The 25,278-nt window shown below is 32.5% G+C and overlaps 4 protein-coding genes across 5 annotated transcripts; 2 read left to right on the top strand and 2 right to left on the bottom strand.

Annotated features, from left to right (window-relative positions):
• Positions 1-355: 355 nt before the first annotated feature.
• On the top strand, positions 356-3,383 carry LOC108467904 (sm-like protein LSM7). Its single transcript, XM_017768721.2, has 6 exons — positions 356-502; positions 835-935; positions 1,073-1,154; positions 1,483-1,554; positions 2,754-2,806; positions 3,129-3,383. The coding sequence occupies exons 2-6, from the start codon at positions 933-935 to the stop codon at positions 3,216-3,218; spliced, it is 300 nt and encodes a 99-aa protein (XP_017624210.1). The 5' UTR covers positions 356-502; positions 835-932; the 3' UTR covers positions 3,219-3,383.
• Positions 3,384-5,008: 1,625 nt separating this feature from the next.
• On the bottom strand, positions 5,009-6,081 carry LOC108468835 (zinc finger A20 and AN1 domain-containing stress-associated protein 5-like). The gene has a single exon (XM_017769697.2). The coding sequence runs from the start codon at positions 5,888-5,890 to the stop codon at positions 5,369-5,371; it is 522 nt and encodes a 173-aa protein (XP_017625186.1). The 5' UTR covers positions 5,891-6,081; the 3' UTR covers positions 5,009-5,368.
• A 6,075-nt stretch (positions 6,082-12,156) lies between these two features.
• On the top strand, positions 12,157-18,356 carry LOC108469576 (uncharacterized). The gene is made up of 9 exons (XM_017770479.2): positions 12,157-12,633; positions 13,392-13,492; positions 13,653-14,007; positions 14,348-15,220; positions 15,305-15,362; positions 15,557-15,618; positions 15,710-15,816; positions 15,898-15,985; positions 16,789-18,356. Exons 1-9 carry the CDS (start codon positions 12,493-12,495, stop codon positions 17,095-17,097), a joined length of 2,094 nt encoding a protein of 697 aa, XP_017625968.1. The 5' UTR covers positions 12,157-12,492; the 3' UTR covers positions 17,098-18,356.
• Positions 17,903-23,453, bottom strand: LOC108469577 (putative RING-type E3 ubiquitin transferase C3H69). Of its 2 annotated transcripts, XM_017770481.2 has the most exons (8): positions 23,214-23,451; positions 22,814-22,901; positions 21,936-22,729; positions 21,715-21,784; positions 19,439-19,527; positions 19,243-19,302; positions 18,563-18,648; positions 17,903-18,454 (listed from the first exon to the last, which is right to left on the bottom strand). In XM_017770481.2, exons 1-6 carry the CDS (start codon positions 23,228-23,230, stop codon positions 19,266-19,268), a joined length of 1,095 nt encoding a protein of 364 aa, XP_017625970.1. In that variant the 5' UTR covers positions 23,231-23,451; the 3' UTR covers positions 17,903-18,454; positions 18,563-18,648; positions 19,243-19,265. The 2 variants fall into 2 exon arrangements, with proteins under 2 accessions (XP_017625970.1, XP_017625969.1); XM_017770480.2 differs by lacking the exons at positions 17,903-18,454; positions 18,563-18,648; positions 19,243-19,302; positions 19,439-19,527 and adding an exon at positions 19,884-20,328 and having other exon boundaries at positions 23,214-23,453.
• Positions 23,454-25,278: the final 1,825 nt, after the last annotated feature.

The raw sequence follows: 25,278 nt of genomic DNA, 5'->3' as shown, positions 1-25,278 counted from the left end.
CACAAGTAACTAAAATGTAATTTAAGGCAAACAAAAGTGACTATTTTGATAATTTACACTATCTATAATTACTCATAACCACTTTTCAACTCTTAAAGAGGATAAATGCACTTCATTGTGCTCAAACACATGTTCTCCGACATTAACAATAATGTTGATGTCAATTGAACCAAAATTCGGTTTGAATAGATTCAACCCATTATCATTTAAATATTTTACATTTAAAATTTTAAAATTACATTTATCCAACAATCTAATTATATCTCACAAAAATTAAATATACCAAATAAATTTAACAAATTAAATTCAACACTCCTTAAACTTTATTTTTATTAAAATTCTAATTTTTCATTAAATTTTATGCAAATAAAATTACTCTCCTTTATTTTTAAAGCCCAAATTCAAAAAATTCCTTTTAGAAATTTCCCGACCTACTCTAACCTCTCTTAAAACACCTCCGTCGCCGCCAGACAAGCCTCTCGCCACCACTTCCGACAGTCCGGTAATTCTTGAAACCCTAAACTTGAAGATGTCTACGGTGATTTTGAGTTATCTGGTCTCTGCTATATGTTATTTTCCGTTTTCGATCCTACTGCTTGTTACTCTTTTTTCTGTTTACTTTGTTGCGAAGGAGAATTTTTTTAAAGCTATTTGTTTAGCGGAAATAGCGGACCGTTGTTGCCGCCGTTTTCTGTTAATCTGCTACTTGCGACGGCGATCCGCTGCTATCGGTGTTAAATTTGTTCACACTGGCCGACGGGGCCGCTACGCCACCACTATTTGAAACCCTAATCTACTTCTCACTGTTTCTTTGCTTTTGCTTTTTGTTTACAGTTTTTTGGATTTTTTGATTTCTGGGTGAAGTGCGGAAAGAGTTGCTTTCCTAAAGGGTACAGAAATCTTAACACACAGGTGCCAGAACTACCTACAACATGGTAATTTTTTACTCTAACTCTAAGCTCTTTTGGTAAAATATTGTTCTTAGAATTGCTAGTTAAGGGATTAAGGCTAATTTTCCTTTCTTTTATTAATGTACCATTTGTTGACTTGTAATGGATGAACATGTTTTCAGTCAGGCAGGAAGGAAACAGTGTTGGATTTGGCTAAGTTTGTTGACAAAGGTGTTCAGGTCAAACTCACCGGTGGTAGACAAGGTCCATTTTTAAGCTTTCGGTTTCTCTTTTAGTTCATTCTAAAGGTCTTTATGGGAATATAAAAGGACTGATTCTTTAATCGAGAATCGGATGTTATGTTGGGTTTAGATTATGGGTGAAGCTAGAGAATTGCCATATAGAAATAATGTGACATTGGGAGTCTAATATTTTCTCATCAACTAATAGTACTACCTTCTAGGATCTAATGCCAAGTATTCAACATGTCATGTGCTCTATATGTATGGAAGTCGTTTTCTTTTTCCCATTGTTTGATTGATCGAGTTTATGTATCATCTATCTCATTAGCCTTTTTTTTCTTCTGTCTCAGTCACAGGGACCCTAAAAGGATACGACCAGCTACTGAATCTTGTCCTGGATGAAGCTGTAGAGTTTCTTCGAGGTAATTATCTGTTGCACATTTTAAACATGCTTATTGCTGTGGTTTTACATGTCTTGCTAACTTTTGAGCTATATTCTTTGATGAATGTCTGGTGCCTTGTTTCTATGAAGTCCACTGACCTGTGCTGAGTAGATTGGAATTAGATTTACCCATGTAACAGTTCATGGTTCCATGTTATCTTGCTCCTATCATTCATTTTTCTTGAAGTACCCTCATTAATCCTCCAAGAACAACCAAATACTTGGAAAACATAGAAATATTCATCATACCCTTATTGGACGCAAATCCATATCCATCACTCACAACCAAGTCCGAGTGGCATAGGTTTAATGCGAGTATCAAATTTTTTTTTTCTGCACTTAAATTATTTGGAATTTCTCTTTTCTCCACCTCCTCAGGATTCTTCTATGAATTTTCTACTGTCAATTCTCTTGTATTACATGGAAGTGACTGCATCTTTTGCTATGCAGTTTAAATGAAAAAGTGAGTAGGATATGCTGCTGATGTTCTCTCAAAGTGAAAGTTGCAGTTTGCAGTGTGATTATTGCTTTCGATAATTTATTTAGCTTTGAAAGCACTCGGTAAACAGATCATGCAAATCTGTTTCATAAGCTTCATATAGAGCTATAAAATCTCTCCTCCGATTAACTTGTTGAACTTGTGCTACTTCATGGAGGCAAAAGTAAGCATGATAGAGCTCTGCCAGTATACATGCTTGCCGGCATTTTAGCGATTAGTATAGTTCATTTAAATAATTTCTTGGAATAATTGCTACTTCTTGCCAAATCCTAAATGCATTGCAGTTTTGAGGATCTGATCTTTGATTTTGGTTGAGTGTGGCGTAAGTTCATGCAATTTCTTTATAATTTACCTAGCGAGGGAAAACAAGGGCTTTCTGGATAAAATCTCTAAACATGTAATATGGATGGCCTGTTTGGAGCATTGGACTTATAGGAAACTTTTTATAGCAAAAGTCAATTCTTATTACCAGTAGGTTGGTACTTACTGTTCTCTAGTTCTATTTGAGGTGTTGCAAACTGAAACATGAAACTTCCCGTCGAGTTTATGGATATACATATACATATACATATACATATACATATACATATACATATACATGTACATGTATAACTTGTTCATGTGTCTGAACTACTGGATGAAAACACAAGATTCATTTGCTGTTTATGGATACTCTACAGACCAGGATGATCCGTTGAAGACTACTGATCAGACTAGGCGTCTTGGCTTGATAGTATGTTCCTTCTTCCCTTATGTACCCTTTTTAAGGTTTATTGTCAAGTTTAATAACCTGAACCTATGATCTGGGAATATTCTAGCTGCTTATGTTTCTAGAAAACTTAGGCATGATAAAAGTAGTAATGACTGAAAATTGAGTCCTGAAATTCTCCAGAACTACTATGATATGTATTTTGGGTTCATTATATACATTCCATGGCCTGTTGCGTTAGTAACCAAATCCAAAAACCAGCCACGAAATGTTAGTGTCTAGATGATGGTGCATTGTTTGGTAGAGGTAACAAAATTTCAGGAGCATTGACGATTCTTTGATGCAGGTTTGTAGGGGCACAGCAGTCATGCTGGTGTCACCTACCGATGGCACAGATGAGATTGCCAATCCTTTCATCCAGCCAGATGGAGCCTGATCTGATCCGTTTTCAAAATATGGCATTTCCTTTGCTCTACTACTTATATATTCTCTTAACATTTTCAAGTCTGTATTTCTATGAGCATGTTGTTATCTCTTTGAAAGCTACCAAAAAACCAAACCATCAAAGCCTTAAATCTTAATATCATTTGGAGTTGAAACACCATAGCTTCCTAGTAGGTATATTAATTAGACTGTTTGCTTTCTTTGCTCTATCATTTGGAGTATCATTTTCTACACCGTCATCACAAAATTGTCAAAATGAATGTTTTTTTGTTCTAGAATCAAAACCCGAGAGTGGAAATGGCTGTCAACTAAAGACTTGAATACGAGTTTTTTGCCACTTGTGCTCGGGTCGACAGTTCCTTGGGTGGTATTTATATATACACACATACTATATACATATATGCTACTATTTATTTTTACAAGTTTAGGACAATTAGCATAATTCACTTGCATGTTTTGTCACTTAAAAAGTAATGAGGAGTAAACGTCACCGTCTTTGGCAGATGATGATGCCACCCGAAAGAGCAGCAAGCCATAAACCATGCTCTTAATGGACATGCTTTTTTAAAAAGGAGTTTACGGTATAATTATAGGTATAATCATAAGTAATGCATGTGTGATTAGCTAAAATTAGAATTAATTAAGACAAACCATAATGGATTTTGTCTGATTTTTCACATGCCAAACGCATAAGATTTATTTTATTTTACATATGGTCCTTAAGAACCATGTTACCTAACCCTTTTTGGTTGTTTTATATTAAAAATTAATATAAAATTAAATGTGATTTTAGTTTAAATGATAATGTTGACATGTGAAAATTATGATGTTTTAGGTTTAAATTCAAGTAGGTGCACATAACTTTTTAAACGTTTATATAAAATATAAAAAGATAAGTAATATTAATATTAATTTGGGTTATTTTTAAAAATAGTATAGATATTAATTATAAGTTTAGCAAAGTAAGGGTGCTGCAGTAGTTCTGGTTACAAAATTTTCATTGAGGTCTTTTTATAATTTATAAAATTTATATTAACTATAATAAAATTATATTTTAATCTTTTAAAAATAATAAAATTCTAATTTAATTTTTAAAATTATAAATATTTTTACTATCGTAACTTTCAATAAAATTTTCTAAATTCGTATAACAGTATAGATATTTGTTTATGATTCTTATATGAATGCGTAAGTTCGAAGTCCTACTTATCCCCAAAACGCATTTTTATTATTTTTAAAATAAAAATATATATTTATATTAATTAGATATAATTTTTATTATAAAAATAATAATTAAAAACTGAAGTGAAGCCACCGTAACCAGGCCTACAACAGATCTGGATTTACCCACTGTCGTTGCCGACAGCTATGCTAGCTAAGCCAAGCAACGATAATTATGGGCCGCACTATTTATCATGTAATAAATATTAGCTTAATTAATTCATCATTTCTTACTTTTTCATTTTAATATTTAAAATTATTCTCTCGTATTTTAGTATTTAAATTATTATTTATTTCTTTTATCTAAAAATTAGAAAAAATATATATTTACATACAGCAATAAAATTGTAATTTAATTATTTTTAGAAAAGTTAAATTAATTATCAATATCGAAAAATTTCAGGAAAAAAAAGTTATTTGCAACTTGCAATTGCTTCGAGAATCAAAATGTTAACTTTACACTTTCCCAAGTTTTTTGCTTTATGTATAAAATAAATAAAATAAAGGATTTGGAGATAAATCCCCAAATTTTGTTAAAATACCATAAAAACACAATTTAAATTTTGCAAATAATCAAATTTCATCAAATTTAGAAACTTTAGAACGAAACAAATCTAAAAAGGTACATCTGCTGAAATGGAAATCTAAAAAATAAAAATTGTCAGAATCCTAATACAAAATGTAAAATTAAAGCCACAATAATTTTCATTTTTCTTTTTTTGGAAAAAAAAGAAAATTAAGTAAAATTAAAAATACTATAATCTTCTTCAATTTGAAACGATCTTGTGAGATATGTCGTCATCTTCCTCCATGGATTGCTGATGAGATCGAGGTTGAATTTCCATAGCTGTTCCGAATTCCTGGTCGAAAAATGTTTCCGAATAATATGATTTTAATAGGTTTTCATAAAAAATATATATATCAGACTTTAATTATCTTGGCCGCTTTAACCACCGGATTTTCCCTAGCGATGGCCTCACGACCGACCGTCTTGTAATCATAACTACAATCGTGACGATCCGAGTACCGATGATCGGCACAAAACAGTTCACCGCATCGACACCTAAACCCGGTCAAACCGACACGTTTTCTACATCCAGAACACCGGTTCACCACCTTCTTTTCCGTACCAGGATCCGGATCGTTCCTCGAACCAGAACTCCTAACAAACGCCGTCGTTTTAGGCGGAGAAAGATCGGATCGCTTGTTTATAGAACGCGACGTGGTAGATCTTTGGTTCAGGATCGAAACACCAGCTGAACTAGCACCACCGGTTGAAGAGGAGACAACGGCAGCGGTTGATTTAGGCGTTGTAGCGTTGAAACAATTTTGACACATGTTATTGGTGGCCGGATTTCCTATAACACCACAATCGTTGACGCAAAGCGTTAAGGTTTCCGGTACCTTGAACTCGGTTTCTTCTTTTTCGGTTCTTTGAGCCATTTTTTGTTGCTTTTTTTTTCTCCTTTGCCCTGCAAAAGGGATGAAATAGAAGAGAGAAAAAAATGGAAATGAAAAGAGAGACAAAGAGAGATTTGGGGATTTTTTGGCTTTAGGGGAAAAGAGAGGAGATTGGGAGGGGGGATTTGAAGGGATTGAGAGGTCGGTAATGGCGATGGAATATGGGCCTCATAGTATTAGTCTTGTTTTATTTTGTATTTACCAAAATAACCTTCCCTTACTTTTTTGTTTAATTTCTTCTTTAGTCCTTGTACGTTTTGGATTTTTTGAAATTTAATCTATTTACTTTTTTCTGATTAATATCAATATAGGTTCTGATCATATCAAATCATTTTTTTGACACAATGCCTAAAACTAACCGTAGCTCCTCTACAACCCATAAGTAGGAGGTTATTACGCTTTAGCACACTCAAACTCATGTCCTCCTGCATTGACAACTATGCTTATGCCCATTGAGTTACGACTTAATCGACAATCTATTTACTTTAATTTTCAGATAAATATGTTTAATGATCGAGCTACTTGCACCATTTTTCAAAAGCAGAGCTAAACTAACCCTTAATTCTTGTTTAGGCAAGCAATTTGTAGGAATGATTTCATTTGTATCAACATTTTTCAAAATTCTAAAAATAGTATTACTTGTTTGGGTAAATATATTAGAGAATTTTAAAATTTGTAAGGAATTTTAAGAGGTGGTTTTAATAACTTAGGGTGGGTTTGGATAGGCAATTAGGTGCGATGCGGTGTGTTTAACTTATTTTTTGTCTCATTTAATTTCACAGCCACCGTTGTTTTTACACTAATCGCAACTAGATGCATGCCCATCCAAACCCACCCTTAATTTCCTTTTCCAAATTTAAGCTAAATAAGTTGTTTTTTTTTCAACTTTTATTTGATTTGATACATATGGTCTTAGTATATGATAAAATACTTAAACTTCAAAAATTATTTTTATTTAATTACAATATATATTTTAAAATTTTTATTTTATTAAAATTATTTATAAAATTTTACAAATAGAATGATATTGATATTCAATATTTTTATATTATTTATTTTTAATATAATTGTTCTGATTTTATAAATATTTTTAATTTGTAGAATTTCAATAACTTAATTTTTCTTAAATCAATTATTTATCCAAACAATGTAATTACAAATACTCTAAAATAGTTAAAAAAAGTTAAAATACTTTTTCAAAATGGAAATAAAAATATGTAAAAATTAGAATATAATAAAAATTATTATAAAAGCTAAAAATAAAATTAATGATTTTTAAATATAAATTTAATTAATAATTTAACCCTAATTCAACCACATATAAATGTAAAGGTTTTTGTTTTATGTTCTTCACGTCCGTTTTACGGTCCATATTCAAAATTAATGATTGTCCCTTCCAATAATATCGCCTCCAAAACTCGAGCCTAGATCTTCCTTTTAAGAGTGTAATGCGTTTAACCATTACAGCCAATCACTTGTCCTCGTGTTTCCATCATAGTTAAATAAGTAAACCAAACATGTTTATTGTGTTTTTATTTATGAAGCACATTTTCCAATTTAAAAAAATAAAATATGATAAGTAGAATAGTCATATTTATGAAATTAAAAACATGGGGACTAAATTAAAAAAATGAAGAGTACAAGGATTGAGAATGAGAAATAAACATTTAAATACGTCTCCAATTGCTTGCATTATCTTACTGTTCTTCTATCAGTTTTAAACAATGCTGACGTGTTATTTGTTAATCGTCATTATCGAGATCATTGTGAAATGCGCTTACGCGTCTTTTACTATCTCCAATTCGTCAACCGCGCACCTTACAAATTAAAATTAAATTGAATCTTATCTTCATTATTAATTTTATATACTTTATATCGATTTTACGATTTATGTTCGAGATTCATGCTTATTTCTTCTAATAATGTTGTTTCCAAAGTCAGTGGCGGAGCTATAAAATTTTTTAGGGGGACGAAATTAATTTATAATTTTTACGATAAAAAAATATAATTTTATCATTTTAATAGCTTATATCTTTATAATTTTTAAATGATTAAATCAAAATTTTATCATTTTTAGAGAGTTCAAAATGTAGTTTTACTTTTACTAATTTAAAATTTTAAAATATCTAAATAAAAGATTTTCCTTTTTAAAGGTGGCCAGGCCAATGCCAGTCCCCTACCTATGCCTCTGTCCAATGTTCAAACTTGAATCCTCTCATTGAGAGTGTAATGTGTCTTACCATTATTATCATTATTTCATTATTTATTATTACCAAATTTTGTATTCAATTTTTTAGAACTAAGGTATCTGATTTTTTATTGTTCATGCAGATTAATTCTCTTGGGATTTGTACATGCTTTTCTTAATAATATCATTTTTAATTTTCAAATTCATGTTTTCTTCGCCACAATGTAATGTGACTTAGTACTGTAGGCATACAAATAATGTAGTCAAATATTGTTATTAGTCTCTGTATTATACGTGAGTTATCCAGTTAGCCTTATACTTTAATTTGGTAAGTTTTAGTCTCATTATTTTTTTCAATTGGTCAATTTTAATACATATTTTTTTTTTGAAATTTCAATCATGACCTGAACGGTAACCATTAAACTTGTTTGATTAAATTATCTATTAGTCGTGTACTATGCGTAAAATTATAGATTTAATCCACGTTCACTGGTTGGATTATTATTAGTCCCTGTATTTTTTAATTTTAAATTTTCAATATTGATGCAAACAATAACCTTTATATCTACCGATCGACATTTCTATCAGTAATATGTGAAAACAACAAGGTATGTGATGTTACAAATGTGATAATATGTTTGGTGCACCAAATCTTGAAAAATAGCATAATTTAACAAATTTAACAGCTATGATTAGTTTAGGACTGAAATTTAGTATTTCAAAAAGTACAAGGGTTAAATAAAAGAAATCAAAGTACATGGACTATAATTTAATTTAACCCAAATAATGCGTTATATAGCTCACCAAACACGTCATTAGGCAGGGGCGAAGCCAGAGGGGCTGGCATGGGCCCCGACTCCCCCTAAAATGTAAATTTGCTCTTTTCGCCCTTAAAATTTTTAAAAAATTTTAAATTAGTAAAGGTAAAATTACACTTTACCCTCCCTAAAATTATAAAAGTTTGATTTAATCATTTACAAATTATAAATATATAAACTATAAAAAATTAAAATTTTATCTGCCATTAAAAATTTGTTCTGGCTTCGCCCCTGTCATTAGGGAAGAGAAATAGATTGTTATAGTAATATCCTTACCACAAAATGACAAGTGTCACTATCAAAATCAGATTTATGCTCCAAAAAAACCTAAACCCTAATTGACCCGACCTGATTTGACATCTCGTTTTTTAAAATCGAATTTCAAAATGAGTTGGGTTGGGCTTAATTCTTTGATTAATTAAATCGAGTTAGTGTTGAGTTTAGAAAAAACCCGCTAAGTCCTACCCTAACCTGTTAATTACCAAAATATCCTCCTATATAATATTAATTTAAAGTATATAATAAAAATTACATTAATATTTGCTCTAACATAATTATACCTAAAAACAATTAACAATATCATTAAAAATAATAAAATTATTAATTTATTTTTATTGGTAGTAAAAGACAACTTAAAGCGAAAAACTCAAAAAATTACATTAGTGACTTAAAAGTAAAAACATAATCCGCCTCAACTAAACTTCTAGCTGATTGTGGGGATTCTTCATACTAATGAATTTTTGTGGAATTAGTCGCCATACACTTGGCCATATGATCAACTACTGTATTTTGCGACCTCGGAATATGACGAACAATGACCTTCAAATTCCGACTCAATAAATAATGGATAAGACGAATTTCAATCAAATGACTCAATAAAATTATTATTTTATTTTGATAATATAAAAAATGAAATTTGTGTCGTATCGAGTCAGTTAGAATTAAGTATAGTTTTAATTTTTAGAAAAGATAATTTAAAGTTTAATTTTGAGTCAAAATCGAGTTAAGTTAGAAATATCGGGTCCGACAAGGTGGGAGAAAAAATATCCCTCCCATTAGGGGTGTGCAAAATTCGGGTAAAATTGAAAAAATTCGGTTAACCAAATTAATTTAGTCGGGGGTCGTTTAATAATTTATTGAGTTTTCGGTTAACGGTTAATTCGGTTCGAAACCGGTCGGTTAACTAAATTTTTTTTGTTTAACTGAAAAGATAATAAATAAAATTATAATATATAAATCGTCCACTATTCACTCAAACCCAATCCAACATAAACCGAAATACTCAATCTAGTATATATTAACCCAAGTACTCAACCCAATTATAAAAAATACAAATAATTTAATAAATAAAAATAAAAATCTAAAAAAAACAAATAATTTTATACAAATAATTCGGTTAATTCGGGTAATTCAGTTAATTCGATTAATTTGGTTAATTTTATACTTATTTTAACCAAAAATAAAAAAAATATAATTTTCGGTTAATTCGGTTAACCAACTGAATTAACCGAAAAAAATTCCGTTCGATTAATTTTTTTGAAAAAATTTCAGTTCGATTAACAGTTAAAATTTTTGAAGAGTCAGTTAATTCGGTTAATATTATTTCGGGTCGGTTAATCGACTGAACACCCTTACCTCCCATAGCCACTTTATTCAAGACAAGCGTGCGTGTGCTCCGATGTTAATGGGCTGACCCAACCCGTTTATAAAGCAAACAAAAAGCCTTGCTTTGAAGACGATACAATTATGAATAAATACACTTTAAGATGACCCACTTGTTTTAAATTTTTAAACGTGATCGGCCCACTGAATTCTCGTTCTTTGATATGCCAATCGGCCCAATTTTTTATACGTATAAAGGTATAATTATGGCCCAAGTCCCTATACTTTTTGGAACTTTGAATAATGTGTTATCAATTAAAGGCTTTTGAATTTTAAATAACATATATTCAAATTTAACACAAGTCATTAGGGTTAGGAGTGTTCAGACGGTTAAGCAAACTGAACTAGTATTAATTGAAATAATCGAACTTTTTAATCCTTTAACCGTTAATCGAAATGAAAAAAAAAACTAGTCAAATCGAAATATTTCAGATAATTTGAGCAGTTAACTTAATTAACCAAAATTTATATATTTTTGTTTTTTTTTTGTTTTTATTAAAACGAGTATAAACATATAAAGAAATTTGATAATGTTCATTTGACCGAATTATCTGAATTATTCGAATTATGTCTTGATACATATAATATATATTATTAATTATTAAGTTCTGTTAATTACCCGATTTCAAACTGAATTATCGATAACCAAACTTCTAAAAAATATTAACCGACTTTTGACCGAATTAGATTGATTAATTGACCAATTAACCGAAATAGATCATTTCGGTCAATTAATTTAATTTTAACCAAAATTTAAACATCCCTAATTAGGAGCATTATTAAGTGGAATTCATTTTTTTTGACGAAGATAAAAGGTAAAAGTTATTTAAGGATTAAATTCGAGATGTATGTTAATTGTAGAATTGAATATAAGTTTTTTGCCACGTGATTTCATGAACAATTGAACTTTAATTTTTAAATAAACAAATATGAAAATTAAGAGTAGGTTTGGTTTTGGATAAAACCTTAAAATTAAAAGCAAACTACAAAGTAGATGTATTCATAGTCTGAGTTGGATAAAAATCAATTTTAAAATTTTTCCAAACCCGGACACATGCCCAACCTGCCTAAATGACCTATTTCATTGTTCAAGACAGGCCTAGCCTTGGGGTTATTTATGAGTACAACCACTTGGAAGGGACCAAAAAACATATTTTTCAGCTTTTAATGTGTGAAAAAAATTTAAATTAAAATAAATTAATTAAATATTTGGGGCTTTTAATTTTTCATTATAAATGCTTCATTTAAGCCTACAATTTTTTTAACTTTTATTATATTATATATTATATTTATTTTTAAAAGGGATCAAATTTATTATTTCAGCTATGGCTCAAAAATATCTGAGTCTGGTTCAAGAAATAATAAAAAATGTATAAATTTATTTTTAATTATTTCTAAATAGTAAAACGGAGAAAAATTTAAGCCCAAAAGCAGTCCCGACCATGAACACCTCAAAAGCAGAGGGATTAAGTATAAAATTTTAAAGAGTACAGGGACTATTAAATAATTACACCAAAAGAAAAAAGAGAAAAAAAAAACGCCCCATTCACAGTCGATACATATATATGAAACGAAACGCACATTTATGTTTTTGCTTCATCTACCTTATTTCGATCCTCTCAATACTATTCTTTTTATTTTTATCTCTTTAACCCCCTCAAAGCCTCCTCTTACGATCGTGGGGGATTCCTATGCCATGAAACCCGATTTTTTCCCACACTCTCTTGCAGGCATCCCTATCCTCTCACGCGCCACCGCGTTCCACCAATTCCTTCGCCGCTTCTGTCTGTTCTCGATGCTTGCAAACACCCGGAGTTAGGGTTTCTGGAATAGCGGATTATCCATTTTTTTGTTTTGCTTTTGGTTTTCTTTTATATCTGTTAGAGGTTAGGTTAGGGTTTTGAAAGGGAAATCGCATGAAGATGGGCAGCGTGGATCGAGTTGATGATTTGACATTTAAAGTTAATTTTAGCGGAGATGGAGCAGCCAAGTTGAAAGATAGAGTCAAGGAGAAACTCAAGGAGTTTATGGGTGACTACACTGATGATACTCTTGTGGTACTTTATTTTTCTCTCCCTTTTTAGCTATTTAATTTTCGATTTATATGATTTTTATGCATTTTCGTTTGTTTATAAAAATCTGTGGATGTTGTAATTTTCTTTTAATCTCTGAATTGTTGCATTGATCATAGCGTTGTTTCTTTATTTTGGTTTATTTCGAGATTTAGCTTATATTGTATTTGGGCTTTTGTAGTTGAGAATTTGGAATTTGCTTCGATTCAATTGGATAATGATTGCATGTTTTTAAGTGCTGGAATTTGAATTCTTAAAACTACTATAGTTTGTTCCTTTTATCTTCATGTTCTCTGTCATTATCAAGGGCTTGTGGCACTGGTTAAAACAACGGATTGAGGAGCACAGGCTGAAGTTTTCCTTTAGCTAGGGCTAAAACGTAAAAATCTGAATAGTAATTGAATTTAGCCTGGTGATAATTTTTGTACTGAACGTCTGAGGAATTAAAAGGATTCTTGTCCTAATTTCTTTGCTTAAGATTTCATCTCTATGTGGATTTTGGGTGGCCCTAAATATCTGTCTTTAATCTTTTCCATGACAATGTATCTCTCGTTAGTTGTACTTTGTTTATCATACTCTTAACCTTTAAGTATTTTCTGTGGTGCTCTGATGCATGTTTTACTTCCAATCTTTGAAATCTGATATAGTCGGAATGCACAAATTTGCAAATCTTGTAGAAAATGTGAAAGATCAGATATTTCTGTTGGTGTCTAATCACATTCTCTCATTGTTTTGAATGGCAGGAATATGTGATTGTCTTATTGAGAAATGGAAGACGTAAAGACGAAGCAATGAATGAGTTGAATGTTTTTCTTGGGGATGACAGCGATTCTTTTGTCTCCTGGTATTTATATTATTTTTCCAACTTTCTCTACTGGGGAAAGTCAGTGCTTATATAATCATAGTTGTTGGGATTTAGCCCTAAGTTATCCTTATATCTGATACTTTTAGTTTTCTTATATGCATGTGTTTTTGTATATATATATATTATATTCTCTGAACAGGTTGTGGGATCATCTGGCTTCAAATTTGGATCTATATGCTCCTTCTCGGGAACCTCACCTTGATGAAGGAACCAGAACAACTGTTTTGGGGAACCATTCTATTGGTGCTGAGTCTCACCAGTTGGATACTGATTCTGAAAGAGGAAAGTCTACTAAGTTTCCCAGGAACCGGCACAACAGAGATTGGAAGGGACTAGTTAGGGATGCAGCTGAACCACCTCCTCTTCGGAGCTCTGAGGTTGAGAATATTCGTTTTGAAGAAAAATCCAGTCGTAAAGTAAGCCGTGGACGATCTACCTCTCCTCGACCTACTCAGAAGAAAAGGAGTAGGCCTGATGACCGACAACCTATAAAGGTTTCAATTTCTAGGTTCCTTATCCGTAATTAGTTGATTACCATTTGCTAGAATTAAGAAGAATTGTTCTCCTTTCATTGGACAAAATATATCCTTAAATGGAAATGCTTTAGACGTTTAGAGTGGCTGTTGTAGTGATAAATTTCTTAATTATCCTGAGAGTGATATGTCAGTCATTAAATACTTCTGTTTTCTGCTCTGAAAATAATTCAAAAGGTTTTTTTTCTTAATGAAATATTTGTGTACATTGTATAGCTGTTTCATGTTGTGCCAAATGCCAATATATGCCTTTTTCATTCATTTGGCTAGCTTCTGATCCATGGATGAACTCCTTTTGCAGAGAGAAGCTGTTCCTCAGATGAACATTGATGCCCCTAGGCGGTTGCTTCAGTTTGCTGTGCGAGATGCAGTTGGAACTTCAAGGGCACCTATTTCAGCAAAGGAGCCATCTTCCAAGCGCCTTCGATCTGTTGTGTCAACATCTTCTGGAGAGTTGCCAGCTCGTCCTAAGAGAATTCAGTCTGTTGCAAGAGTGCCAAATCCAATGGCGACAGTGATCAAGGCTGTGGCAGAAGCTGCTGAAGATGTGACAAAGGTAAAAAATGCGGGAAGTGTGTTTGACAGGCTTGGTCCTGGAATGGATGTTTTGGATACCCGTGACCTACATCCAGAATTCAGAGAGTCTCTTACTGAGGATGAAGAATATGGAGATCTTAAACAGCCTTTGGAGAAAACCCATTCAGCATATTATCAAAGAGAAGAGTATGCTGGTCGACATGTTGGTAACGTAACTGCTTTAGAAAGTCAGACTGGGTTGGCTTCAGAGTCTCTGTCTGACAATGAATGGTATGGCGATGTTGATGTTGTTGGCCATGGAGTTATGGATGAGTCTCATACTGGCCATACCGGTAGATCAAGTGGAAACAAGGGTGATAATTCACTTATGGTGCAGTACAATGTAGCTAAGGATGATGAAATCTTGCAAACGAGGAACAAAGATCAAAATCAATCAACTATAGTAACAAATACTTCTCGTAAGATAGTTAACATCTCTGTCAATGTAAATACCTGGAAACCACCTCATTATCAAGAGGCAAGGGAAGTTTCAGAACTGGACGGCCGAAAATCTCTTCCAGAGAGTGAAGCAGTTGCTAACAAAGCTAATCATAGGTTGATGGAGAATGGCAACCCAGTTAATGTTGGTAATGGAAATGTAGGATTTTCTAACCTATATTATTTCCTCTCTCTTATTCTTTGCATTGGGGCTGTTGAAATTTACTTTTGTTGTTAATTTTAGGTAAAAGGTGCTGCTTACAACCAAGAACCGTCTCAGAAAGCAGTGCAGCCTTCTTCTGGTGAGTTGTCTTCTATTGTTAGGATTGATTATTTGGATATTGCATGTGTTGGATAAGGAATTCCCTTGTGTACTGCAACCTATATCTTTTTTGTTTTTTAATTGCTGTGCTAAAGAACTTTATTCTGTTCTGTTGGATTTTTTTCCTTGCATATTTAACCTTTTTTTATTTAAATTGCTACTTTCATTTTGCAGCTTCTTATGCTGCTGCTCGTCCTCTAGAGGATGCTGATTCTCGAACCATCTTTGTAAGCAATGTAAGAAACAGAAATTCTCTCTTTAGTGTAGAAAGAAGATATGTCTCCCTTAGTTTTGACAATATATTGTACTGTAACCATTGATAAGCAGGTTCATTTTGCTGCTACCAAGGACAGTCTTTCTCGACATTTTAACAAGTTTGGAGACGTGCTAAAAGTTATTATAGTTACAGATGCGGCAACAGGGCAACCGAAAGGGTAAGGTGTTTGAAATACTTGTTCTGGATTTGCCTTCTCCTGGAAAACATTTTATTTTACCAAGGTACTATGTGTACACAGGTCAGCTTATGTGGAGTTCATGCGGAAGGAAGCAGCAGAGAATGCTTTGTCTCTGGATGGTACCTCATTCATGTCACGGATTCTTAAGGTATTTAATCCTTGTCTGTTGTTTTATTAAACCTTTCATCGAGTTTCTCTCTGTAACTTGCCATGCATATTTTGATATTTCTCTATTGTTAGCTTATGTGGAGTTCATGGGAGAGTCTTGTGTGTTAAATATTTTACTCTTATCTGGAACTTTGTTTCGACTTAGATGCCTAGTAATGTAAAATTTTATCATTATGTAATGTCTTGAACTTTTTCTGGGAAACTCTATGTTATTATGGTTCGTGATTTGGGTCAATGGTTGCCATAACGCTGTTATTATGACCTGGCTGTCACTGGGTGGTTATTAAAAATACAATATAATGTAATGTTAGCGGGCCTGTAGCAAGTTGTCTATATTTCAATATAGCCAGCCTCTTGAAGTTTCTGCTTATTGGAAGACCTGATCCATTGATGTTATGTTGGACCAAAACGTGTGTTGAGTCTTGGATCCATCGGCTCTGTGTGTTTTGAGGAAATTACTCATCTTGTCAGTGTGTAAAAAGTTCTAGGAAATACTATTAGATATGAGTGCTAGGAAAGGTTACCGAGACGGCAGATGCATCCAGTATGAATATTCCATCTTCTATGTCCCACATGACAGAACTTGTCTATTTTCTAGATGTTAAAAGCAAAATTTCATTTTGCTGGACTTATAGGAAACTTGGACCGTGAGGTTGGTACCGTCCTAAAATGATTCGGGCTCGGTGTCTATTGTATTTCTACCAATTTCATAGCATGCATATTGGTTTGTTGTTCCAAAACATAAAGCGACTAATTCAACCTGTTTGATTTCCTTTGCCAAAGGTCGTGAAGAAAAGTTCAGCTCCTCAAGAAGCCGCTGCTCCTGTCATGACATGGCCTCGTGTAGCTCGGGGCTCTCCATTTGTTGCAGCAAGGTTTGGTAGAGCTTCATTTGCCAGAGGCATGCCAGGTGCTTTTAGGCCTCACCTTCCAATTAAACCCGGTGCCAGAAGCTTTCAATGGAAGCGTGATGCTCAGACGACCACCACCCCAACCGACGCCATCACTGGGACAAACATTTCTTCTCCCACTTTCCGCAGTCTCACCTATGTCCGAACAGAACCTAAGTCAGAAGGGAATGCTACTAGCTAGTCAAGAGGTTTGCTACCGCAGTCTCACATTCCTTCTCTGGGGGGTCGCATCAGTTTTCAATTTTTATGTTAATTTTTCCTTCTGTTTTTTTTCACCTTGAAATGTTTGAATGGATTGATTGCACAAAGAGAGTATCATATGTGGATCAAAGGATGAGGATAAAATTGCAAACGCGATGATTCTTCAACACCTGGGAAGACATGTCTACAAATGGAGATACATATATATATACGTGCATGTAATTGAAGTGGCAAAACTGGTCTTCTCCAAAAGAAAATTTTGCTATTTCAGGCATTGATTTCTGGGTGTGGGAGGGGAGGGGAAATTATCTATGTCTAGTTTTTAGATTTGGGATTGGGAGGAAGCTATTTGACATTGCTCTTTTTATATTTTTGTTAGACTTCTCATTTTATATATATATATATTATAAAGAAAAAAGAAAATAGAAAAAAATGATCTAAAAAATGAAAAAAAAATATGGGCCTGATAACATTTTGAAATTTTTTATGGCCGAAGGCCATTTTCCTGTCATGAGTTGATTGTTCTTTCACTACTGTAATTTTCATCTATGAATCAAAACCTTGTTTAAATTTCATATTATTGTTGAGCTAACATTTACTTGATTAGCAGAGTGAGTTTAAATGCCTTTATATACTTTTTTAAAAAAAATATATAAATATATTATTAATTGACACAAAAAAAATGTTAACTTGAACACATTTATGCCACAAGACTGAAATAGAAGAAAATTGCAAATTTATTCAGTCCAAGCTTATGACAAGAAATGTTGAAAGAGGGTGACAAATTAGCTAACGTTGTATATTTGATTGTATTCATATTCCATAATAAAGTCAAATATGTAAACAGTATTACATGTACAACATCAAGCACACACACAAACTTCAGATTATTCAACTCTCAGCTACGCTTTTCAATATTATGCATTCTCTATGTCTACCATCACCACCACCCACCTGAGCATCATATCACAACACAGCATAACCCCTACATATGTATATAATTCCTACATGTATATCAATGATATATATGTATATATATATATAGAGCGAGAATACAGTTCCGAGTGTCCCACTGATTTGAGGGAAGCATGCACAATAAAAAAACACTGCCACCCACACATTGATTTGATTATTCAAATTAATCACCATTGGCTACTAAAATTCCAAACCCTTCAACAAAACATTTCTATCCATCAATCAGCATTTTCACCCCCAAAATAGTATCTTTCTTTTTTTTTTTTTTACTACTTCATTTAATATTTTAGATGCAGTTTATTGCATAAAACCCCCTCATGCTCCCATGATTCCAACCTTTGGTTTCTCCAATCAGCAAAATCCTGCAATTTGGGTTTTTTTTTTAAAAAAAGAAATGTTTAGAACTATTAATCACTCGAGCTATACCGTACGCGGGATTACCAGAAATAATGAACTAGTTAGATGTTTACCTTTTTCAAAGAGAGTGCAACACTAGAAACCCAAGAAAGTTTTTCATCAAAGCTGCATATAGGTCCTTTGCATTATTTATATAATCCTGCATGCAAAAAAATCCATACAAAATATATAGATACATCTTGGAAACAAGAAATTGGAGCTTTCAAAATGGCTATTATATGTATAGTAAGATCGTTGAAATGATTGGAATTTCAAGGGTAAAAGCACCATGGAGACCCCTGTACTAAGCATCAGATTGCACTCTGCCCCCTTTAAAAAAAATAGGAAAATTAATCCCTGTACAATAGATTAAAAAGCAAACCGATCCTTTTTATCAATTTCTACGGTTAAAAACTGGCATAGCTGACAGAATAATCAAACAATTACACCTAGCGTGCCATGTATAACTCATGTTAATATAGAAAGACCAGTTTTTAACTGTAGAAATGGATGGAATTTTTAACAAAAGGACTAATTTGCCCATTTGAGTAAAGGGAGCAAAATGTAATCCTGTTACTAATACAAGGAACTCCATCATACTTTTACTGAATTTCAAGATCTTCATAAATGATCATCTTATACAAAGGGGAGAGTGACTTGAATGTACAATTCATCTTTGTAGGCATCTGTATCAGTTATTAAAATTCGGAAGTAGTTGAGAAGAAGAAAAACCAGTGTTGAAGATAAAACTTACATTGTAGTAGATGTTGTGAACATTCACCTAATGTGCAAGTCACTGAGGAAGTCCAACAACCTGAAAAGGTAATCAACATAGTAAGAAAGAACGAAAAGAAAATAACATACAAAAACAAATGAGAAGATATTGCTTTTGTTCTATTAGCCAAGTCTATACAAATAAAGGAAAAAGAATAGAAATGGGGCAAAAATACCTAATATTTTTAGCTATAACGGTGTGCCCATCTTCAGCTCCAAGATGCCGTAGAGCAACTTCCTCCAACCGACCATCTCGATACGCATGCTACAAATACATAGCATCCATGAAAATAAACAAAAAAATTCTGTGGGAAACCACAGCATCAAGAGAAATGAAAACATATAGTGGACAAGGATGGTAACAGGTGAAAGATAACACTTTTTTAAGCCCATAATTTGAATGACATGACTTCATAAATCCACAATTTGCTTCTTTATCGAGAAAATATTGGCTAACATACGAAAACCATTAGGTTTTTTAAAATACACATGCAGCAGAAGGCATGGCAAGAACCATCAAAAGAACAGTTAATACGAATCCCATGATTGCAAGGGAATGCCTTTACGCATTAAAACCAACCACATTGAAGGCCTCAAACAAATCTAATCAGCGAAGAAAAGTAATCCAAACTCTAGTAACTTAATCCAGATTTCAATCTAATTAACAATGTTTTAAGTCATAACAAGACAGTCAGCAACAACCAAAACAAACTCCAAATCAATATTCTCCAAAACGAAAACGGTGGTAGCCTACATAAACACCAACACTACCAACAATTCCATAATTCGAGCAAAAAGGAGCAAAACTAAATTTAGGAATTTAATAGTGAAAATTCTCCTCATCACTTGAGGAGTCACTTGAATCATAATCTAGCTGCATTAAAAATAAGGCCATCTCCATAGATATATCATCGTTTTCCAAATCTTCAGCATCAAAAATATTCATTTCATCTTCTGCAATTAAGTGCTCGAAGACATCAAAAATTGAGTCCATATCTATAACATTGGATCTGCGAGGAGGTGGCCTGTGGTATTTCCATGCATAAGAGCCTGGCTTGACCGTATGCTGGAAGACAACACAAGTGTATCCATTAAACGAATCGTAAAAGCTAACACTCTCTATGACTAAAGTAAATGGCATATAAATGTACAAAATAGCAAGGAGATAATACGCTAAAATTGATTTTGGGTGTCTACATAAACATCACCAGATCCTACACTACAAAGGAAGTGACACTGTGACAAGACATCTAAAACCCATTCTTTATCTCCCACACCCCCCAACCCTTTATGGGGAAATTAGATAGATAGATATAGAGAGAGAGAGAGAGGAAGTAATGGCAGTAGCACATACATAAGAAAGCAGAAACACGGGATAAATAAAATCTATGAATCCCAATGCATTACATATCACAAAAATGGAAGCAAAAAAAGCACCACTGGCCTAAAAGGGTTTTTGAACTAAAAAGCAACATAAAATTGAGAATAGATTAATAATCAGTTGGGCTTGGCCAGATGAAACTTGCAATTTGACATGAGAATTATTTTTCCTCACTTGCAGAATGATTTCAAGAGCAGCACCATTAATAGAACAATAGAAAAGTATTTTGGTAAAAAGGCACCATAGATATCCTGATTTTCCTATTGGCTTACTAGCTTCAAGATTAGTAACCAAAATATATCACCAAGTACTACTTGTAGATTTACGGGATATTCTGCTTATGTTCTTTCGATCCTCAAAAGTAAACTTTTTATCAATGACTATCAATTAAAATTAAAGTCAACTTAGAGATTAGAGAATCAAAATCTTAAAAGCATTGTGAAAATTGCAAGTGCTCCTGTGATGCATGTATCTGTGGCAAAGGGAGTGAAAAATAGAGCGGGCAGGAATAAAGAACCCCTATAAACAAAGCGAAATGCCTCCAAATTATAACTAAATTCTTAAATTTATCATCAGTAGCCGTCTACTGACAATTACTCCTCGTACAAAAGTTATAATTCCATAATTATAATCTTTGCTTTACCAATTAGTTTTCCACCAATCACCCATCAATTCATCCTTATTCTTCTTACTGAATATTAACAGCAGTTTTATTCAAGGAAATTGAGATCAAAGATTGTTGTTGTCCAATGATGTTGAGATAAAAACATATTTTTACTCCTAAACCAACCTCTTCAGATAAAAGTCCAAACCGGTAGATATCTTGGTTGAGATTTGGCTAAGAAGAAACAGCTCATAGATTGCACGACCATAGTGACAAAGTGAGAAAAAAGGGTGAGGAACAACCATAAAGAGGAAAGCGCACGCAGGAAAATAGAGAATTTTAACATAAAATCACATTAAAAAGCTTATAGTTGATACTTGATGGGATATTAAAGGATGCAAATTTGGAAATACTAAGAAAGAGAAATTCTCCATTTTACAAAGCTGAATAAAATAGACAATTTTTACCTTGTAGAAACAACTAGTACCAAAAGGGCAGTTCCCATTTCCGAAGTTGAAGTGCTTGCAATCTATTGACCTGAAGATTAAAATATTATATGTCTAAGATAGATATTACGGATCATCTAAACAACCCTTCAATTGTAGAAGTACAATTAAGAATTTAAACAAAATTATAAATGTGGTACAAGTAGGAAACAAAAGAAACATTGAAACTGCAGAGGCATTACCTCAGTTTTGCCTTGTAGCTATCGATGATTTCCTGCTTTTCTTCTGGAGTTGAATACCAAATGACACTTGGAATGACAAAGTACGATAGCTTGCGACAGATTGGGCAAGCCCTTAATGCAGTATTAACATCCATTCCAGAGGACGGGGAACTGCTGCGCCAATTTCTAATACAGGATATGCAAAACGGATGATCACATTCCGAGAGCAACCCAAACTTCCGTTCAGCTGCTGTGGGCTTCGAGAGAACACGATCCAGGCACACACTGCATTCTATTTCTTGACTATATTTCAATGCCTCGAGGTGCTTTTGCTTTTTCTCACACATTTTTATATGCTCCTCCCTTTCCTCAGCTCTGAAAGGATGTAAACAATGTTTTCCACAGGTGGGACACAAGTCTCCATGAATATGGGGACAATTATCTCCACGGGGGCAATTACCAGCTGCAGCAAATGAGCAAATAGGACGTTCGACTAGATTAGCACTCCTAGGCTGCAAAACATCACCATCACCCAAAAGATCTTGTTGCCCAGATTCCAAATGCCATGCTTGATTCGTTGAGGGAGGTAGGAAGCCTCCATTAGAACCAGGAAACTCGCCAGAAGTAGCTGGGAGTACAACGGAACCACGATATGTACTCGTTGAAGGACCTAAAGGAGCAGAACCAGAGACCCCAAATTGACGAGGCTTTGTCGATGAAGACGAAGCAGATAAATCCGTTTGAGATGCCTTCACATGTTCATATCTGCATTGACTACCATAAGAACAGATTCCTTTCTGATAGTATGTGCAAATCTACACCCAAGTAAGAAGCAACTGTTAAGGTTAATCAGCAACAGGTAAATAAAGAACAGAAAGGTCACAAAGAGCACTTCCTACATTATTTGGTGGATCCTTCCAATCATGAGAAAACTCACAATTCTCCCCTTTGAAGCATGCTCCATGAGCAAAGAACTTACAAAGAACCCTGAATAATAAGAAAAAAAAATCAATAAAAACCCACAATCAAGAATTCCAGAAAATTAGTATTTTCATAATTACCAAAATTTAAGTTCCAAAAAGAACCAACTAAACAGTCAAAGCGTTCAATTCAAAATTGCTACCACGAAAAAAACAAAAAAAATACAGAATCATTAACAAATATAAAGCTATCATCACAATCATCATCAAATACCCGATAACAAAAAACGATTAAAAAAACGAAAATTTGCTGAAATTGAAACAGAAAATTTGGTAATCAATAAAAGGGGGATTGATTGGGAAAAAAAAGAAGAATCACCTCTTAGTCTTAGGCATGGACGAAATAGCGAATAACGAATAGCGAATGGAAATGGATTTTGAGGGAAAATGAAAGGAGGCTAAAGGATTTTTTTTAAATTAAAAATTTAATTTAATTTATTACAAAAATATCAGTTTGAATGATAGGTGAGAAAAGAGGGAGGAGAAGCGAAATTGAAGCCCCAAACACAACATCGAAACATTTTAAGATTAAAGAAGCAGCTACCTAGGGTTTTTTTTTTTTTAATTTTTTTGGGTCTCTCCGTATAGAAAGGGCCCATGGATTTGGCATAATTACTGGAATGGCCCTTTCGAGCCGTAATTATAGTTAAGCAAACGATTATTTATTTTAATCAGGATTTGAAATTTAATTAATTAATTAATACTTCTTATTCTAAACAAATAATGCATTTACGGCCACCCATCTCCATTACCAACCTTATCCTCTCCTCCACCTTCTCCACCTTCTCCACCGTCGGCAACTCCCCTCAGGCAAAGCCACCTCCGCCTGTATTAGCTTTTCTTCTCATGCTTTGACTCTTTCGTAGTGATGGTTGAATCAATTAATTCGTTAACTAAATTGATAATTAAATCAATCAATTCATCGGTTTTTTTATTCAATAAGCTAAATTATTAGCTCAATTTATGTGAAATAAAAAATCATTAAAAATATAAAAATTGATAAACACGAATAAATAAAAAATGGAAACATAAACCTTCATTTTATAAGTTGTAACAACAAAATTGCATATTTAAACTAGCTTAAAATTCGTGTTTTTAATTAGTTATCAATTTTCTATTCAGTTCAATCGATTTTTTATTAGTTTAATCTTTTTTCGGTTTTATAACGCTGCTTGATCCATATGAACCATTGTTTCTTGATTTAATTAATCAGTCTGTTTTTAACAATCATGACATTAGTCACACACAAATTTTCAAAGATACATTTATAATTATATATGTATATGTAAAAGCACGAGTCTAGTAAAACTTTTGAACTGTTGAGAATACTTTTTATGTTACAAATATTATTAAATTCACGTTTAAAAATAATTATAATATTAATTATTTGTTAAAAAGTTTAAATGAAATAAAAGTGGTGATAATTATATATTTAAAATAATTATAATTTACTAGAAATTGTGATAAATACATAATTAAAATTAGTTAGAGTTTAAATTACAATTATTAGTTAAAAAGTTATCTTACTTTTAAAATAGAATTATTATTTGAATAAAACTCTAATTATTAACTATAAAAAAATTGTGATAATTATAATTATAATTTATTTTTAAAAATTTGACGAAAAAAAAGTTATGCTAATTTTAATATAGATTTATTATTTGAATAGAAATCTAAGTATAAACTATAAGGAAAAATTGTGATTTTATTGATCTATTTTATGGGTATTTTTGTTCTTTTCACAAATTGTGATGGACAAATGAATGTGTCTGTCGTTCATTAAAACTCCATCGGTCACCATTAGTTTTTTTTTGGAAAGTGGGTGGCTCTTCATCAACTTCTTAATTTGTTTCTGTTTTGAGGGTATTTCCAAATAAATAAATGATTTCACGAGTCGATTTGGACCCGTTTTATCTTAAATTTTATATGTTTTTACTGTGTTTTTCTATTGTTTAATAAATCTTCAATTTTAGAAGCTTTTATTTCCTCTTATAGCACGTTTTCTAGTATTGTTTATGCATGTAATCTTAGTTTTACAAGTGATTTTAAGGATGATTTTGCTGTTGATCTCTCTAATTTGGTGAATGCTCGATTTTTTTGTCTATTTTTGCTCACCGCTTTGAACCATTCAGGGTTGATTTCCTTATCATAATAACAATCGTTCTTCGATTATAAAGTTTGAATTGAAAAGTTAATATATTTTTGTTATATTCAATAATTTAAATAAGAAATATTATTTTATGTCAATTACTATAATTAAAAATACAATATTTAAAAAAACTAAATAAATATTAAATGCGTAATTCACATGCGATAGAGGCTATACTAGAAATTTCCAAGTTGGTACCACAATTCATAATAATATTAATTATAATTTAAAAATG

Source organism: Gossypium arboreum, chromosome 8, assembly GCF_025698485.1.
Source record: "Gossypium arboreum isolate Shixiya-1 chromosome 8, ASM2569848v2, whole genome shotgun sequence".
Classification (NCBI taxonomy): domain Eukaryota; kingdom Viridiplantae; phylum Streptophyta; class Magnoliopsida; order Malvales; family Malvaceae; genus Gossypium; species Gossypium arboreum.
Note: the sequence above shows the minus strand (reverse complement) of the source record. Positions and strands in the feature narration are given on the sequence as shown.